This window comes from Ovis canadensis, chromosome 19, assembly GCF_042477335.2.
Source record: "Ovis canadensis isolate MfBH-ARS-UI-01 breed Bighorn chromosome 19, ARS-UI_OviCan_v2, whole genome shotgun sequence".
NCBI lineage: Eukaryota > Metazoa > Chordata > Mammalia > Artiodactyla > Bovidae > Ovis > Ovis canadensis.
This window is the reverse complement of record NC_091263.1, coordinates 65,045,649-65,065,110: the sequence shown is the minus strand read 5'-3', so window position 1 is coordinate 65,065,110 and position 19,462 is coordinate 65,045,649. Positions and strand designations below refer to the sequence as shown.

At 50.6% G+C, this 19,462-nt stretch overlaps 1 protein-coding gene and 1 pseudogene across 1 annotated transcript; one reads left to right on the top strand and one right to left on the bottom strand.

The window, feature by feature from the left end:
* Positions 1 to 497: 497 nt before the first annotated feature.
* Positions 498 to 19,436, bottom strand: TRAIP (TRAF interacting protein). Its single transcript, XM_069562327.1, has 15 exons — positions 19,211 to 19,436; positions 14,153 to 14,210; positions 13,574 to 13,657; positions 11,546 to 11,585; positions 10,507 to 10,634; positions 9,229 to 9,323; positions 8,701 to 8,814; positions 7,868 to 7,955; positions 7,049 to 7,138; positions 6,489 to 6,577; positions 3,613 to 3,768; positions 3,339 to 3,387; positions 2,938 to 3,087; positions 2,782 to 2,832; positions 498 to 2,574 (listed from the first exon to the last, which is right to left on the bottom strand). Exons 1-15 carry the CDS (start codon positions 19,306 to 19,308, stop codon positions 2,449 to 2,451), a joined length of 1,416 nt encoding a protein of 471 aa, XP_069418428.1. The 5' UTR covers positions 19,309 to 19,436; the 3' UTR covers positions 498 to 2,448.
* On the top strand, positions 15,893 to 18,343 carry LOC138424779 (small nuclear ribonucleoprotein G pseudogene; annotated as a pseudogene).
* Positions 19,437 to 19,462: the final 26 nt, after the last annotated feature.

Below are 19,462 nucleotides of genomic sequence, written 5' to 3'. Positions count from 1 at the left end.
AGTCCTGAATTTTTTTTTCACTCTCATTAAAATAGATGGATTTTGAAATTGTGGTTTTAACCATTTTCATTTTTAATGTTTAATTTTGTTTATATTTTGGCCACACCACGTGGCATGGAAGAACTTAGTTCCCTGACCAGGGATCGGACCCATGCCCTCTACAGTGGGAGCCCAGAGTATTAACCACTGGACCGCCTGGTCTGAATCATTCTTAAATATGTACAATTCAATGGCATGAAGGACATTCACAGTGTTGTAAAACCACAAAACTATTTCCACAACTTTAGCCCAAGGAGAAACACTGTACCCATTAAAAAATAACTCATCCATCTTCCATCCCATTTCCTAGGAGCTTCTATTGTACTTTGTCTCCATGACTTTGCCTACTGAAAATAATGAATATAGGCGGAATCATAAAATATTTGCCCTTTTGTGTCTGGTTTCTTTCACTTAGCATATCTTTACAGCATTCATCCAGGTTGTAGCATGTACCAGAATTTTGGTCCTTTTTTTTTTATTGTGAGAAAATATACATAAGATGAAATTTAATGTTTTAAAATATACAATCCAGTAGCATTACAGACATGCACGTTGTACCAACACCACCATTCATGTCCAGAATTTCAACTTCTCAAACTGAACTCACAACCCATTAGACAGTAACTTTCCATTCCCTCCCTCGCATCCTTGGCAATAACCATTCTGTCTCTGTGAATCTGACTACTCTTGGTATCTCATACACATGGAATCCTACAGAATTTGTCCTTGGCCCCTGGATTATTGCACATAGCTTAGTGTCTTCAAGATCCATTTACATTGTAGCATGTTTCAGAATTTTTTTTTTAAGGCTAAATAATGTTCCATTGTACGTACAGACCTAGAGCTTTGCAGTTTTCCCTCAGAGATCTTGTACATATTTTGTTAGATTTATACCTAAATATTTTGTTTCCTTTCTTTCTTGGTGCTAATGTAAATGGTACTGGGTTTTTAATGTTATTATTATATTTTCTTCTTGTTTCTAGCTTTTTAATTCTAATTGATTACTGATCTATAAGAAAGCTATTAGCCAGCCCCTGCACCCTTAATTTGATGCTGCACTTCCCCTCCCTAACCATCCTTGGCTCAAGGCAGCACCAAAGGAGTCCAACTCCCATAACCAAGAGCATCACGTCCCCCCCAAGAAGCCCCAGGCTCCCACACACCTGCGGGGGAGCAGACGGGCACTCTCAGTCTGAAGCAGTCTCTCTTGTGCCAGGTTCATGCTGAAATGTGCAGAAACAGGTGAACACCCACCCAGTAATGAGAGAGGGAAGTTTAGGGGTTCTCACCTAACATGCTCAGATACTCAGTTGTGTCCGATTCTTTACGACCCCATGGACTATAGCCCACCAGACTCCTCTGTCCATGGGATTTTCCAGGCAAGGATACTGGAGTGGGTTGCCATTTCCTTCTCCAGGGGATCTTCCTGACCCAGGGATTGAACCTAGGTCTCCTGCCCTGCAAGGCAGATTCTTTACCAGCTGAGCCACCAGGGAAGCCCAAGTCCTCACCCAAGTTAGGACTTAAAAGAGAAGTCTTCTGAGAGAAAGTGTTCTTGAAGCCAAGCCGCGGAGACTAGCACTTTGGCTGGTAGAGTTGAAAGCTGAAGAAGGGGTTGTGACAGGTCACTTGTAGTTGCTCTGAGTTCCCTGTGTGTCTAGACCCTGGTTCACCCATTTGCTTTCCTGCTTATGGCCTTGCACTGTGCCCAGGTTACAGACTGTGGACAAAGCTAGGTGATAAATCGCTCGTTAGAGTCTCCCTGTGAGAGGGCACATGCCTAAGGGCGGAATTTCCGGGTCTGGGTCTAGGTGAAGGTGCCCCCTTTAGAAAATCATGCAAGTCAGTTTTTCGAAGTGATTGCAAATTTACCCTCCCAGAGCCAGGAAGAAAAGACTGTATCTTTTTTATTTCACATAGAAATCTGCCCCCTCCTCTTCCTACTACCATTGACCATCTCCTGCCCTGCCTGGCCCAGGCCATGCCAACAGCAAGTCAGAAGCAGGCAAAAGCCTGGGTGGGCCGAGGCGGCCTGAGAAGCCTCAAGGCTTTGGTGCTTACAGTCAACAAAAGACCCCGGTCTGAGGACCAGAAGTAGCCCAGCCACATCTGATCATGGCTATAAACGGAAGTCTGGAACAAGGGGCAAGCCCTGCCGGCAGGAACACTGAGCTGATCACGTCAGCCCTGACAGGGAGACCCAGTATGATGGAGGTGGGGCAGGGTGTGTGCAGGAAAAGTAGGTTTCTGGGCCCCACTTTCACCCCCATCTTCTTATTTATCTTTGTCCACTGGGCTGGTCCTAGAAGAGGAGCCATGCCTGCCAAACCCTCTGCCAAGCCAGTCACCAGTCCTTGGCCTGTAAGTCAGAGGCATGTTTCTGGCCACCGATCAGACTCACTGTTTTCACTACCATAGGAAATTGTCCAGCGTGGCCTGGGAGGGGGTGGGTGCTGTCCTGGCCCCCAGTTTCTGCCTAGCCCTGCCCTTGGGCTTTGGTTTAACTGGCAGTGGGCGGATCATAGTTGTGTCGGTCTGAAGGAAATGTCAAGGAAGAGGCCTACAGAGAGGACTGGAACGCAGGGCTCAACCTTGGGGGTGGGCAGCGCTGCTACACGGGGCAAGGTCTAGCTCTGCCCGCCTGGGACTACAGCCACCAGTAAGTTGGGGTCTGGGGGTACAGGTGAGGGATGATGTGGGCACCATAGCTTAGCTCAGCCCAACACCACAAAATAAGGATACAGGCTGGATGAATTTTGTTCGGCCTCCAAGTCCATCGAAGCCAATCCTTACCTAAAGCAGAAGGAAGAGGTAAGTGGGCTGACCTCATGAGCGAGGGCCACCCAGCCCCACCTGCAAGAAGGCAGACACTTTTCCCTTGTGGGAAACCACACTCACTGCATCTGTGCTGCGGCAGGGCTCTGCCCTGACCCTCTTGGTCTGTTTCTGGCCCAGGAGAGCATTCCGGATGAAGACGGGGAACGCGCTAGCCAGCTCCTCATCAGGCTCCCCCAGACAGTGCTGGCCCCCCAGTGAGAGCTGGGACTCCTGCAGAGGGGACCCCACAGCCAGGCTCGATGAGACAGGTGGCAGCAAAGAGGGGGGTGGGAGGCATGTGGGAACAGGATTAGGATCTCTGGTGCCTCATCCAGAGGCAGGAAGGACAGGCAGTAGGGTTCCCAGGGTCCTCCAGGAGTGAGAGGGCTCCGGCAAGACCCTGACCTCTCAGAAGACCAGCTTCATACTCAGTCCTGGCCAAGGATGGAGGGTGACTGCCTGAACATCTTCAGGGGCCTTACCTGCCTGGGGCCTTTGGTTATCTTCTTGGGAACATCCTGAACAGGAGAACTGCAAGAGAGAGATGCGAGGATTAATGAGATAAGCAAGAGAAGGGCTTTGTATAGAGTGAGTACTCAGGAGAGGGAAGAAGAGGTGGCTGGAACCAGATTCATGTCCAAACCTAGGTGACCCTCAGTGCCCTGTCAGCCACTCAGAGCTATTAGCACAGGACCTTCAGAGATCTCTTAGCCATCCTCCCTCCAGGCTGTGGAAGGGCCAGGAACTACCACTTACTGTGCTTTCTCAGGGAAGAGCCTCTTGGCAAGGCCATGCTGGGTGCTGGAAGGCTGGGATGGGGGAGTGTTCACATTAAAGGTGGCATTGAGGTCAATATCATCGCCAAAGGCTGGCCGGCGAAGCTTCAGGCCCACCATCTCCACAGGAGCTGGGCTATAAGGCAGAGACAGTTTGGATACTCAAGATCACAGTGGCAACAACCCCTCAAGCATTAGAGATGGATCGGCTCCAGGGGCCTGGAGCTCACACCTGGTTTAGAGCTATCCTTCAAGGAAACCCTAATCTCTCCAGAAAAAAGAGATTAGTCCTTGGCTTGGTCCTTCACACAGTAGAAGTCTGGAGACATGCAAGGAAGAAAGCAGAAACCCACAGAAAACCCAAATACACAAATGAAAAACATTTTGTTCAAGAAGCCTCATTTCTCAGAGTGCATGCAAGGATCCTGTCAGAGAGGTGACCACAGGCTGAAGCAGATGGATGTTCCTTCCATTGCTACTTATCATGGCCAGTGGACATATTAGAGACTGTCCAAACGACTCCCCTAGGGCGCTGGCACTTTCAGAGCTTGAATATGAGACATACATTCAAGTAGTGTTCCTAGAGACTTCCCTGGTGGTCCGGGGGTTGGGAATCCGCCGTGCAATGCAGGGAATGAGGGTTCGATGCCTGGTCAGGGAAGATCTCACGTGCCACAGCTGGGTGTGTACATCCTGGAGGGACAAGGGCGTACACAAGCCTCCAGAGCACCTCTGTGGCCCCTGGCACCCAATGGCATCTGAATATGAATCACTACCTGTGCAGAAGACAGTAAGCTCATTTCTGCCGAGGAGACTAGGGAAGGGAGTGCAGAGGACAGTGGACCCTTCAGTGTGGAGAAGAGCTGGGGGCCACGGAGCAGGAGGACACAGAGCAGAGGGACACAGAACAGGGGCCACGGAGCAGGGGGCCACGGAGCAGGGGGCCACGGAGCAGGGGGGCCACGGAGCAGGGGACTCGGAGCAGGACACAGAGCAGGGAGACACGGAGCAGGGGGACACGGAGCAGGGGACTCAGAGCAGGACACGGAGCAGGGAGACATGGAGCAGGGAGACTCGGAGCAGGGGGACACAGAGCAGGGGGACATGAAGCAGGGGGACACGGAGCAGGGAGACATGGAGCAGGGGGACACGGAGCAGGGGGACACAGAGCAGGGGGACACGGAGCAGGGGGACACAGGGAACACGGAGCAGGGGGACACGGAGCAGGGGGACACGGAGCAGGGGGACACAGGGGACATGGAGCAGGGGGACACGGAGCAGGGAGACACAGAGCAGGGGGACACGGAGCAGGGGGACACAGAGCAGGGGGACACGGAGCAGGAGGACACAGGGAACATGGAGCAGGGGGACACGGGGAACACGGAGCAGGGGGACACGGAGCAGGGGGACACGGAGCAGGGGGACATGGAGGAGGGGGACACGGAGTAGAGGGACACAGAACAGGGGACACGGAGCAGGGGACTCGGAGCAGGACACGGAGCAGGGGGACACGGAGGAGAGGGCCACGGAGCAGGGGGACACAGAGCAGAGGACACGGAGCAGGGGGACACGGAGCAGGGGGACACAGGGGACATGGAGCAGGGGGACACGGAGCAGGGAGACACGGAGCAGGGGGACACGGAGCAGGGGGACACAGAGCAGGGGGACACGGAGCAGGAGGACACAGGGAACATGGAGCAGGGGGACACGGGGAACACGGAGCAGGGGGACACGGAGCAGGGGGACACGGAGCAGGGGGACATGGAGGAGGGGGACACGGAGTAGAGGGACACAGAACAGGGGACACGGAGCAGGGGGACACGGAGCAGGGGACTCGGAGCAGGACACGGAGCAGGGGGACACGGAGGAGAGGGCCACGGAGCAGGGGGACACAGAGCAGAGGACACGGAGCAGGGGGACACGGAGGAAGGGGCCATGGAGCAGGGGGCCATGGAGCAGGGGACTCAGAGCAGGACACGGAGCAGGGGGACACGGAGCAGGGGGACACGGAGCAGTGAGGACACGGAGCAGTGAGGACACAGAGCAGTAAGGCAAGGGGTGTCCTGCTGTGAGGGGCAGTGCAATTGGCCCGAAGCCTGAAGGTCCACCCCGCCCACAAGGCCAGCTCCATGAGGGCTGAGTGCAGAGGGTCCTGGGAGGTGTTTGGTAAGGGACTGGTAGGATGCCCAGGGGTTGCTATGCTGGGCAGATGGGAGGAGCAGAGGATGGTCCCAAGCCTCACACAGAGGTGGTAAAAAGGGAAAGGGTCAGGGAAGCAGCTCCTAAGTTAGATGGGCAGGCTCCAAGCAAACGAGTGGATGCGCGGAAAAGGGACCATAGTGATTTTCCAGCATTGAAAAGTGCCTCGAATAAAAGTGGCTGGGTCGCGTTTTCTGTTCGGACCACCAGCGAGCCAGCCAGGCCTGAGGACCCTCTCAGCCTGTCGGCTTCCAGACTGCCACACAGGCAGTGGCTCGGCCTCTTGGCTCCCTCTGCTGGCAGCTCTAGTGTGCCGGTGCTGGGACCAGAGGAGAGCTCTTTTGGTGGGTGGCTTCATGTTTGTTTCAGAACCTGGGGCAGGTGGATGTATCAGGTGGGCTGCTCCATACACAGGATGCCCCTCCCCTTTCCCTGACCATCCCCAGGGCCTTTCTGGCCTCTCTTTGTCAAAGCCCAGGGCCTGCCTCAAAGCTGCGTTCCAGCTCAGTCTTAGCTGTCACTCAGGCCAGGAGGTCCACAACCTTCAGGCCGACCTGGGCCACCTACCCCCCAACAAAGCCAGAAAGGGTGAAGACACCCTTACCAGGGAGCTCCTCCAGCTTGGAGTCCCTGTTCCACCCCAGAGGGTCAACGAACCTCTCTAAAACGAGGCGGTTGATAGTTTCACTGTCTCCTGGTGGCAGCTTCAGGGTTTCCTGCAGTATCGTCAGCTTTTTTTTCAGGCTCTTCAGGAAGGAAAGAGAAGAGTGTGAAAGAAAGACTGAGGCACCAAGTCCAGAGTGGCCACCATGGGCAGTACGCATGAAAGGCAAGCCCACTGGGACCAGAACAAGGCCTGAAAGTCAAATATCAGGCTCAGGAGGCCAGGACCACCTGACCTCAGAACCCCTCTGGCAGTGACCTCCTCCGGTGACCTCCTCCTCCTCCGGTGAACCCCCCTCCTCTGGTGACCTCAAGGATGCAGGTACAGGACAGTCAGCAAGATCCCTGTGCTCTCTGTCCTCTGCTGAGGAGCCCAGGCTTCAGACCAAAGGCCAAGATTCCTGTCCTGACCCACCCTGAACCAGGAGGATACAGGGAGCCCAGAGCTGCGACCACTGACTGATGCAGGGTTTGAGGGCAGAACTCACCCAGCCCACATCCTGGAGGGCACATAAACCACCCTTCCTTCCCACCTGCTCGTAGATGTTCCTCACCGTGATTTCCTTGTCAGCACTCTGTAAGTCCTTCTGAGACGACCTCAGCTCCAACTTGGCCTGGTCCAGTTCAGAGCAGACTGTCTGCAACTGCAAAAAAGTGTAAGGAGCGAAGGATGAACACAGGGCTGGCTGTGTGCCCCGCCCCACCTGCTGCTACACTAGCTCGTGGGAGCCCAGACCCAGAGGAGCGGGGGACACAGGGAAGACCCGAGCTCCATGGGGCTGGACCTTTGTCTTAGTCTGGCAGTGTTCATCTGGAGCAGTCCAGGGCTCCTCCCTACATCTATGCCCTGACATGTACCATGCCCAGAAATAAAAGCAGCTGTGTTGACTGATTCAGGTTTCAAGAGGCCTTCTACAGGGAGTCAGTCCCCTGGTGGTCTAGTGGTAAGAATTCTGGGTTTTCACTCCACAGCCCAGGTTCAATCCCTGGTCAGGGAACAGAAGAACTAGGGGAATAAACCAAATGGCAAAACACAGCAAATAAACAAACCACAAAGAAAAGAACAAGAGGCCTCCTACTCTAGGCCTGGAACAAAAAACAGGCCCCTGAAGCCATCACATTTGTGCCCCAGCCAGCTGAGAGGTACCCAGAGAGCAGAAGGGGACAGAAGTGTGCAGGTGTTGGGGTGACAGTTGCGTGACCTGCCACCCTAAGCAGACAAGCCAAGCAAGCCAGAGTCAGTGCCTAGTGAGGACCAGAAGCCAGTCTCTGTGAGTCATCCCACAGCCCCAGGGCCTGGCCTAGGAGCCACTCACACGCATGACAAAAGGACAGCCACCTCTCCCCTCACCCTCAGCTCCCCATTCAGTTACCTTGCTTCTGGAAGAAAACAAGTCCTTCTTCAGTTTGTCAGCTAGCTCCCCTGAGGCCTTCCGGGCCTCTTTTAGATTCTCGTACTCTCTACGAAGGGACCATGGAAAAGAGATGTCAGCCCGGGACACCCCCCCTGGTCAGACTGAGTCACAGCACCAAGCAAACACAAAGCCCAGCCGAAGCCCCCAGCCCTTCTCCTTCCAACTCTGACACCGGAGCCCAGCAGGGACCGGCTGGCACTGCAGGGGATCAAGCACCCCAGATGCTAAAGAGCTAGTGAATCGCTGTTTCCTGCCTGCTTGCAGGCACTGGAGATTTGAGAGGGTGTGCAGGAAACCCTGGCCCCACTAGGAGGCCCCCTACACCAACTGGCTGCACACCAGGCATCGGGGATCCTTCATACCTGTCAGCCAAGTGGCCCCTTTTCTCCAACTCCACACCCATGGGAATGAACACCTGAGCTGTTTCTGATGCAAGCTAGGTGGGGTCAGTAACCGCGTGCTAATGGGGAACAGGCTCCAGATATCAAACTGGAGCATGGCGAGCTGTGCCAATCTCCTTAGAAATAACACTTACAATTCACATGCAATTCTCTCAATAATTCTGTGAGGCAGGTTATTATTATCTGTTCAGGAAGCTAAGGATCAGAGACGTTAAGAAACTGGCTCCTGGCCACACAGTAAGAGGTGGGATGTGGTTCAAACGAAGGCAGCAGGGCTCCAGAGCCTGCTCCTCACTCCGCCTGCTCTGCTTCATGAGAGACGGGCAACACTCAGAGGGGCATAGCTTGGGGGCCATGACTCAGCTTGGATACCGGGGCCAGAGTACCCACTTCTTGAGGGACACACAGAACACAGCCAACTGCTCCACCGCGGACTGTCCCACACCCATGTCTCGGATCATCTCCTCCACCTCGGGCCGCTGGCTCTGGAGTAGGAGCTCGATTCTGAAAAACACCCGGCCCACGGCATTTAAAATCTGGAGGCTGATGGGTAGGTACCCAGTGCAGCTCTGCCTCCCTTTGCTGCCGTTGCTATGGAGACAGCCTGAGCTGCTAGGATGCTTTAGCAGGCGGCTCTGCCCAAAGAAAGGCCCCAGCGCAGAGCTTAGCACAGCTGCAGGGATGGTGCTGAGGGAGAAGGGGTGCTGACAGAGGGTCTCAGGTCAGGGATGTCCACGGAGAGGTTCTTAGAACAAAAGCCCTGCCAGGTTTCCCATGGAAAGCGGAGGAGCCTGCAGAGGCTGAGTAAGGCCTGAGCCCCCCGTGGCCTACAGAGAGCTGAGCCATCCCCTGCTGCAGCCCCGAGAGCCGTGCCCCGGGGGTGCAAGGGCACCGGGTAGGTCCCAGCTCTAAGCTCACCGCTCCATGTTCTTCATCTTGCTCCGGAGTCGGCGGGCCTCTTCCCGTGCTTGCTTGGCCTCATCCTGCTGCTGCTCCAAGTACTTCATCTGCTTCTGAAGAGCAAACGCACCCCAACATGTCTGTTGCTTGGCGGATCCCAGGGGCCAAGGTTAAAGTCGCCGGGAGAACTCCACCCTAGAACCGTCTGCTTTTGAAAATACTGATAAGCATGTGTGCAAGCCCCAGGAGGTAAGGCTCCTGGGCCCCACTCTGACGTGTGCTTTTGCTGCTACGAGGCCTTGGACCAGCTGCTTCCTCACCCCCTGGCTTGCTTCCTCCTGAGATACGTCTTACCGTCAGCATAGCCCACTCTCAGCATCTAAAGGCCTGCTGGGGGCTGCCAGAGTCCAGCGACTGTGTAGGAAGCTGAAGAAGCCTGGAGCACAGATCCAGGCCATGCTATCCATCAGCTATGGACAGTTGCCAGGGTAGGACAGCTGCCCTCAGCACCTGGCCACTTCATCTCCGACCTGGGAACGCCAACACACTCCTGCTCTGTGGCCAGGTGCTGGTCCGCTCCTTCCTTCCCATTGGCCAGGCCACATGATCCAATCCAGCCACCAAGCAGAGCCAGAAACGGCGAACACCCTGGGGCCCTATCCGTTTACCCGGTTGGGTCCTTTTCCTTCTCAAATGGCACCCGGCAATGACTGGCTCCTTCATATGAGGTCAGAATTTCAACTGTGGATTCAGATCAATCACCTCCTGCCCCTTGGAGAGCAAGAGGCTCACCAACCCAGGCTGATACAAAATTCATCTGGGTCTAGAGCCGCTAGCTCTGCAGGCTTTGATCTGCCCGGTCAGCTCAGCACAGCCAACTTCAAAGGCCCCCTGCTCCTCTCTGGGATGCTGTTTGATCTGGCTCCAGAGAGCAGCCCAGCCAAGGACAGGCACACTAATGGAAGGTTCTTCAGGCTGGCTTTGTCACTGGAGTACAAACCACTTTGGGAAACATGGCCTAGGCTCACTGAGGTCTTGGTTGAGCAGTCCTTCCACGAAACACTGGGCAGGCCTCACCTCTCCAAACTAGTACAACAACCACAGGTGCGGGCAATACGACCCTTTTCTCATGGGCTGGGTAGGAGGCCTGGGGAAGATGGAATTTCCCTCCATTTTACAACTGTACAGACCATGGTATTAACCAAGGCAGACACAAAAGACAAGCCCACAGTGGGGAGCCCAGGAGGAAGACTGTATCTCCCCACCAACCTGTGCCCACGGGGGCTGGGGACCCACCTTGAGGGCGGAGCACAACATCTCAGCCTTGTCCAAGGCCCTCTGCAGGGACTCCACAGTGGCGTTGCGCTCGTCCAGCGTGTCCCGCAAAGAGTCGATGATGAGCTGGCTGTCTCGTTTTTCCTTCTCTGCAGCAGGGGTTGGGGACAGAGGGAGAGGAAGGGCCTGTCTACTGTGCACTATGAGAACCTGGGGCCCTGGGCCCCAGCACCCCACCCCAGAGCCAGGTGAGGAACAAGTCGTGGGCCACAGGTCAGGCAGCCTGCTTGTCTCTCTGGCAAGCACCAAACCAGGGATGCCCAGCCATTCTGCGGATGAGACCCTTTTTCTGCTGCTCAGAGTTACTGGAGTAAAGATTTCACTGCTCCTTGATCCCACAGTCTAGTTAATTCATCATCCCAGAACTCAAGCACTGAAAAAGTCAAAGTGAAAGTCCCTCTGTCGTGTCCGACTCTTTGTGACGCCATGGACTTTCAGTCCATGGAATTCTCCAGGCCAGAACACTGGAGTGGGTAGCCTTTCCCTTCTCCAGGGAATCTTCCCAACCCAAGGATCGAACCCAGGTCTCCCACATTGCAGGCAGATTCTTTACCAGCTGAGCCACCAGGGAAGCCCAGGAAAACTGGAGTGGGTAGCTTATCCCTTCTCCAGGGGATCTTCCCAACCCAGGAATCAAACTGGGGTCTCCTGCATTGCAGGTGGATTCTTTACCAACTGAGCCACGAGGGAAACCCTCAAGCAGGTTCCTGCCAAATCTGGCAGCGGAATCCTCAACTACAATATTCTGACCTGTCAGGTAGACTCCTCCCAGCCTTGGTCCTAGGCAAGCAGCCCCAGGACAAAGAAGAGGCTCACCTCATCTGGGTGAACAGCATCAGTCACTTCCCTTTCCTTTCCTTTTCTGCCATCACAAGAGCTGATAAGACTTGGATATACCAAGCAGGGAGAGCCCCTGGATATGCCAGAAGGCTGAGGGCTTCCTCCCAGGCCTCAGTCCAGTACCCAAGTCAGGGGCTTCCCAAGGCCCCTGGGAACTCACCTTTCTGGGAAAGCAGGGCTCTGGTATTATCCAGTTCATTCTGCAAGGCAATACTCATAGTAAGCAGCAAGAAGGCATCACAGCTGGCCCCCACCCAGCCTCACATAAGGTCTGTGGGGAGCCCCAGGCGGGAACAATGAGGCCTGTGGGCCCAGAAAAGCATGAATCTGCTGCTCCTCAAGGCCAAGTGAAATCAATAAGGGAGACAGAAGCCTTGCTTTGTCTCTGAGTGTCTTTTTAAAAAGTCGGTAAAATGCAGATAATCTCAGGTATAAGACCCTAGGACAGGAAAAGAGGCATAACGGGGCAAAATAAGTGGAGCCTGGCCTGCACAGTCGGTTTTATGGCAGAAGCTTCCATCGCTTCTTCAGGCCTGTGCCCGTCCTGACATTCCCTGGCATTAGCTGGACCCAACAGGGACACAGAATTGGGATGGCCAAGCACCCTGGGCCACACTGCTCCCTCCACCCTGGGTCCTACCTGCTTTATGGTCTACCCCCTCCCAGCCCTAAGCTGGCTCTGTGTGCCAGGACTCTTCCAGCCCCAGAAACCAATAGGGTAGGGGAGCCAAGACAATTCTGCACCCCTAGATGAAACCTCACTTGCACTAAGCTCTAACCAGACTGTTGTGAGGGTCAAACGAGCCTCCCCAAGCCCATACATGTGTTCCACAGCCACTGCCACAGAACCACTGAGAGGCTGGAGCAGAAGAGAGCCCCACTCCCACTCAGGAGTCCCATGAACTCAACACCCTTGTGGGCAAGAGATGTACCTACTCCATAAGCAGGAAAACCAGGCTCGGTAGACCTGAAAGGCTTGGCCTAGGGTCCGTGATGGTAACTGGATGCAGAACAATCCTCATCCAGGTTACTCTTCCCAGGTCAATGCAAGACTCATATTATGACCAATACAAGGCCGGGCCCCTCTTCGGGGCTGAGCTCCTGTCGTCAAACTCTCTACTCAGGACTTTGGGGCAGGAGCTGTTGGTAACTGAGCTGGTTAAACAGGCTGGACATCTCAGCTGGAAGCCGTGGGTAGAGAAGGGCACACGGGCTGCCTGAGAGCAGCTGCCAGCTCAACCTTTCCGCTAGTCCCTAGCACCTTCCACACCCAGGCAGGGTGCCTTCCAAGTCCTTGCTCCAAACTACTCAAGATTTTGCCTTCATGTCTCCCAGATATGGCTTAGAAAATCAGAAAGAACTGAAGCTGCCTTTGTTGCTTTTCTCACAAGGAGGACACGGCTTAAAACTGGGAGCAGTTACCATGACGATGAACACGTTAGCTTTAAGCACAAAAGCTCCACATCTTGAAGCAGTGAGGTTCCAAGGACGTCACAGCCCCCCCGGGGGCCAGGGCCGAATGAATCCTAATCTGACAGATGGCCAGAAAATTAACCCTCAGTGTCCAGGTTCACTTGTGAACCCCAATCCCACTTCCTTGAGAGGTTTCTGCCAATCCAATCCCTTTGTGCACGAAGCAAGCTAAATCTTAGGCTTGGAGGGGAAGCAGTAGAAGTGTGGGAGGGAACCCACCCATCCTCCCCTGCAGTGTGGGTTTCCATCCTGGCTGCATATCTTGATTCCAGGGGCCCTGCCCTCCATTCCTGCTCTGGGAAAGACTTAGGCAGCTGGATACACACCAAGCTGCCCAGGCAGTTGTGAACAGGCAGGTTTGCGAACAGTGGGTTCACACATCTTCCCTGGCTGAGGACTGAAAAAGATGGTTGTACATTCTTTGCAAGGTGAGGGGACTTCGAGGGATACATTCTAAACTATGGTCAGAACTGCTCTGAAATCCCAAAAGGAGGGCTCACAGTCAAGTGGCTCCCTTCCTCCCTGACAGAGGATTTCTCCAATGACTGGAACATCATCAATTATTCTCTGCTCTCACTGTCCCAGCCTTGAATTCTCTATCAAGTCTCCCCTTCCAGAACCCATCTCCAGACTCTAGGTACCCTCCCTGGGTAGGAGCAGAAAGTGAACTCTCAGAGGGCCTGGGACTCAGCAGAATGAGATAAAGTCTGGGTACCTTTAAGAATTCTGCATCTAAGACATTCTCCTCCTCCTGGGCAAGGTCAAAGTAGAGCTTATTGATAATGGTTCTTTTGCCGACCTGAATGAAAGAATGAGACACAGTGTGACTGCATAGCTGGGTCATGGGCAAGGAGGACAGGGGACATGCAGCCAAGCCCATCTCCCGCCTAACCTTTCACAGCACATCCCTTGGAGGGAGGTGACCTCTGCGATCCTGTAGGTGTCCAAAGCTGGCTACCACTAGTTATTCCGTCATGTCATTACATATCCATGTGGTAACTGCTCAAAAGATACCCCAACTCTAGGTGCTGGGCATTGCAGGGGAAAGGCAGATAAGGAGACCAAATCTAGCCAGGTGAAGACTGGCCCAGGCAACGAGTCCATCTGCCAGCTCCCCTTGGGCAAAAGCAGGCCTCCCGCACCATTTAAGAGCACAAGTGAGGCTCAACCAGCCTCAAACCAGATGGTCCAGACAGGTCAAAGACATTACTTTGCTACAGAGACCTCTCCTCATCCTTGCTCCCTGGCGAGGAGTATCTTTAGCTGAGGAGTTTTTTCACCCCACCAACTTTACCTGGATTCGGCACTGCGGGCAGGTCCGACTTGGTGCTGTCTCAAACCACTGAATTAGGCTGGAATGAGAACAGAAAAACAGACTGGTTTTAGGGGGAAACATACAGGCCAGGTAGCCACGCCAACCATTACAGCATCTGTCGTGCTCCTCTCTGACCCATCACCTGCCCACCCAGGAGGGCAACACCTGAGGTAGTGATGATATATCCCACAAAGCCTGACTCGTACAAGCAATCCAACCAACTGGCCCTTTTTTTTTTTTTCCCTTGGCCCTTGCTGGCTTGGACTTCTCTCTCCTGAGCTGTAATTTTATCAACTTTCTAGCCTTTGATTGAGGTTAGGGGCAATGGTCAAAGTCAGGGTCCCTCAGAGACAGGAATTATAATATTCCAAAGGGGTAACTTTCAAAGTGAGGGTAAACTAGAGGTAGCAAGCAGAAGTAAAAGTGAAACACAGCCCAGCTATGCACCATCAATCTTCCCTAAACGTTAAAACATTCTTCTACTAGGGCATTATCTGGTGGTCCAGTGGTAAAGAACTCTGTGCTTTCACTGCCTGGTTGGGGAACTAATATCCCACAAGCCAGGTAGTGCCGTCAAAACAAAATCAAAATGTAGCAGACAATCTACTAGTTGGCCTACTTGTAGACAATCCCCCCAGGGACCACGGAAAAACAGTCCTTTTGGGAAGATGATACCATCTTTCAAGACTGTGATTTTTTTTTCTATAAATAATTTTTCAAATACATATAATACAAAGCTCACCACGCACAGTGAGGGAATACTACACAGCAATGAGAATGAATGAGTCTATAACTCAGAACAAATTATGGGTGAATTACATAAACGTAAGACTGAAGAAGAGAAGCCTGATACAAAAAAAAACCCAAAACCAGTAAATTGTGTTTAATTCCATTCACATAAAGTAAAAGGTAGGCAAAACTCATCTATGTTGCTGGAAGTCAAGACAGTGGCTATCATGCGTTTAGGAAAGGCAGACTGGTGGGAGTACCTGGAAGACTGCACGGGGCCCTTGCCTGGACTCTAATCCACAGAGACTGGTAAGAGGCCAGAGGAGAAATTCAGGCAAGGCTTTCTTGCGACTGCACCAGGAGGGAGCAAAAACAAGCAACAGGTGTCCTTGCTTGCTCGCTGGGGAGAGGAGGGGAGTGAGGAGCGAGTTCCTCATATGAGGTGAGTGCAGAGGGGCAGATTGGCAGGCTGAGCCACAGGGGTAGCTTAGGTGGCGGTGTGCCCACCCCTTTGGTGGTCCTGTGTGGAGGGATCCTGTACAGTACCCTGGCTTTGCTCCAGGACCTCAGAAATGGCAGCTGGGTTTTGGCCTTTTTGTATCTTCTTGTTCATAGTTTGCGCAAGCTGAGCGCGCATGTAGTTACTTTTAGTCCCTTATAGTTTCTTCGTATTCTGTTGTTTGAGGAGGCATTTGTGTAGGTGCAAATGCAAGCATTCTGGAAGAGTGTCCCGGGTCCCAGTCTTTCTCAGCAGGAGGTTTCTGAAGTGCTGATGTCTAGTTTCTTGCTCTGAATTCTGGTTACATAGGTGTGTTCAGTCTGCAAAAATTCTGCAAGCTATACATTTCTTATATTCGTACTTTTATGTATTATACTATATTTCAATATAATGCTTGGTTTTAAAGTAAACAGTTACACAAGAGAAAGCACTGCATATTGTAAACCAGAACATAACCACAGAGACTTCAGACACTGGAACTGTCACTCACCATGACAGACACGGTATGCCGGATAAACAAAAATTAAGATCAAAAATATCAAAAAAGAATTTGAAAATAAAAGGTGACATATCAGAACTTAATACGAAATAAACAGAAATTCCAAAAGTGAACAAATGGCCCAAATTAAGAATTCAATGGATGAACTTAACAGCAGTTTAGGCAGAGTTGAAGAATCAGTACATTGAAAGATATGTCAGAGGAAACACTGGGAATTAGAAAGGTGGAAAAATACATAAGAAATGATAAGAGATATAAAAGTTACCGTGAGGTCTAGGATATATATAATTAGAAGTTCCAGGAAGAAAGCATTAGGTAGAATAATGCCCTCACCTTTATGTCCTAATTACCAAAACTTGTGAATATGCTACCTTATAAAACAAGAGTAATTTGGAGCTGTGATTAGGTTAAGGAGATGGGGAGATTATCCAGGGGTGTCTCATGTAATCATAAGCGTCCTTATAAAAGAGACAGAGGGTCAAGAGTCATACAGAGAGGTTTGAAGATGTAACACTGCTGACTCTGAAGATGGGTAAAGAGGCCATGAGCCAAAGAAGGCACAGCCCCACTTACATCTTCATTTTAACCAAGCAAGACCCATTTTGGACCTCTAAAATTATAAAATAATTTCTGTTGTCTTAAGCCACTAAGTTAGTGGTAATTTGTTACAGCAGAAATGAGATGCTAATATAGAAAGAAAAGAGATAATGGAATAGAGGCAATATATGAAGAAATATGGCTGATAGTTTCCCAAAACTGAGTAAAGATATTGTTCCACAAGTTAAAGAAACCTCATGAATTTCAAGCAGAATAAATAAAAATAGTAACAAAAAGTGAATTGAGGTAACTATATTATTGTCAGACAAAACAAACTTAGGTCAAAAAAGCATACAAGAGATAATGACTTTATATATTGATAAAACGCTCACTCCAACAAGAAATAACAATTATAAACATATATACACCTAACAAAATAGACATGAAATATATATATGAAAGAAAACTGTACAGAATTAAGGGAGAAATAGCAAGTACAACAATAAAATTTGGAGATGTTAATATTACACAATTTCAATAATGGATAGAACAATCAGACAGATGATCAATATGGAAACAGAAGGCTTGAACAACACTTTATACCAACTAACCTAACAGATGTATACTCCCCCCAACAATAGCAGAAAACACATTCTTCTCAAGTGCACATGGAACATTCTCTAGGATAGGCCATATGGTGGGCCACAAAACAAACCTTAAAATTTTTTTAAAGATTGAAAATCACACAAAATAGATTTTCTGATTAAAATAGAATGAAACTAAAAATCAATAACCGAAGAAAAATGGAAAATTCATAAATGTGTGGAAATTAAACAACACACTCTTAGACAACCAATGGGTCAAAGAAGAAATCGCAAGGGAAATAAGAAAATACATGAGATTAATGAAAATGAAAACATATCAAAACTGTGTAAGACAGCAAAAGCAGTGCCAAGAGGGAAACTGATAGCTTTAAACACACACAGTAAAAGCAAAGATACCCATTACGATGGCTATTATAAAAAAAAAAAAAAGAGTTTGGCAAGGATGTGGAGAAACTGGAACCCTTGTGAATTGTTAGTAGGAATGTAAAATGGTACAGCTGACACGGAAAAACAGAAGGGCAGCTTTTCAAAACATTAAACATAGAATTACTATACGATCCAGCTAGTCGACTTCTCGGGATAACCCAAAATAAATGAAACTAGGAACTTGAAAATATACTTGTACACCAATGTTCATAGTAACATTACGCACAGTAGCCAAAACATGGAAACAACCCAACGTCTATTAACAGATGAAGGGACAAACAAAACGTATTATTTTCATACAATGAATAATAATCCCTTAGTCATAAAAAGGAGTAAAATTCTGAAACATGCTACAACATGGATGAACCTTGAAAAGACTGTGCTTAGTGAAATAAGCCAAACTTAAAAGAACCAAATGTGATTTCACATATATGAGGTCCCTAGAAAAGAAAAATTCACGGAGACAAAGTAAAACAGAGGTTTCCATGGGCTGTGGGAAGGGGGGAATGGAAAATTATTGTTTAAAAGATTCAGTGCTTAGTTTGGACTGATGGAAACGCTCTGGAAATAGTGGTGATGGTTACACAACGTTGTGAATGTACTTAATGCCACTGAACTGTACTCTTAAAATGGTCAAAATGGAAAGCATCTTCGAGCTCATCGAGTAGACATTCTCCTGAAAAATTTTTTAAATTTTTGAAGTTTTCATTGAAATTAAATGGTGGCAGACATGTCCAACAAATATTGCAGGAATTTGATCCCTTTATGAATCTTGTGAGAGATGAATGTGTGAAGCTGGGCAACAGAACAATACTGAAATGGTGGTAATATGAGAAAATAGTATCATCATATCAGAAGTTTTGGAGCAAGTATAAACAAAGGCTGTGTTCACCAGAAAAATCAATTGCTTCCATATGTCCTTTCCAAAGGGCCTATTTTACTATGATATAAAAATCAGGTCATATACATTTTCATAACTTAACTTTTTTGTTAAGTAAGCTTTTGCAAAATGTTAAATATTAAGTCATATATATATATTATATGTTGCTCCAATAGAATGGTGTATAGTGAAAAAAAAAGGAAAAGGAAAAAATGGTTAATTTTATGTTACATGTATTTCATCACAATTTAAAAAAGAAACTCGGGACTCAGCCTGTCCACAGCTACCAGGGGGATCTCCCCACCAGCAATGCACTGAACAGAATGGTCCTACCAGTCAGCAGAACACCTTGATTCGAGAGCACCTCCTTGCCATTTGATGTTAATTTGGGTTTGCTTAGGTCAGTGGAGTGTCTGACCAAGAAGATGACTCTGGACAGAATCATTCCAAACCCAAGCAAACCACAGCAAACCCAGTAGACTGTTGGCTACCAGGTCTGGCAGAAAACAAAGGGCTCACTAATGTGGTGAAAGCATCTGCACGGACAAATAATTTTGAAACCACATTTCTCTGCAAGCCAATCAAAGAAACCTCTACTCTGTCTTCATTAAACCAAGCCTTTACCTCCCCCGCCTCCCTACTCCCCAACCCACAGCCTCACTCAGCTCAGCTGTCACTTCCTTGGGGAAACCTGCCACACAACTCGCCTCTGCCCAGGTCAGGAAGTCTCGTGGGATTCCCATCTAATGCCTTCTTCATCATCAGTCTGGGGTCCAGGGACGGGTCACCCGGAGCCCCGACACCCCACAGTCCTGTAGCCCTACGGGAGCGAGGGCCCAGCTCCAACACAGCGCTCACTCACCAATGCGAGTGGAAGGTGTGGCCGCAATGGATGGCGGCCACGTCGCGGGAGTGATCAAAGAAGTCGGAGCAGATGGTGCACAGGGCACGGATAGGCATGATGACTGGTCTCGAGTCGCCGAGGTAGCCAAGGAAACGGCGACGGGTCCAGCTTGGCGGCCGTGCCTCCGCGTCTTCACTAGCTTCGAATTTGGCTCCACGGCTCAACTTCCGGGAGAGGATCGGAAGTGGCTGCACTGAAGGTTAGGTCCCG

Excerpts from the sequence above, each read along its gene's own strand:
- TRAIP (XM_069562327.1), bottom strand. The coding sequence starts at position 19,308 with ATGCCTATCCGTGCCCTGTGCACCATCTGCTCCGACTTCTTTGATCAC. Across the intron at positions 11,586-13,573 it reads TAGATGCAGAATTCTTAAAG|AATGAACTGGATAATACCAG; the intron begins GTACCCAGACTT and ends ATTGCCTTGCAG. Across the intron at positions 9,324-10,506 it reads TGTTGTGCTCCGCCCTCAAG|AAGCAGATGAAGTACTTGGA; the intron begins GTGGGTCCCCAG and ends TTTGCTCTTCAG.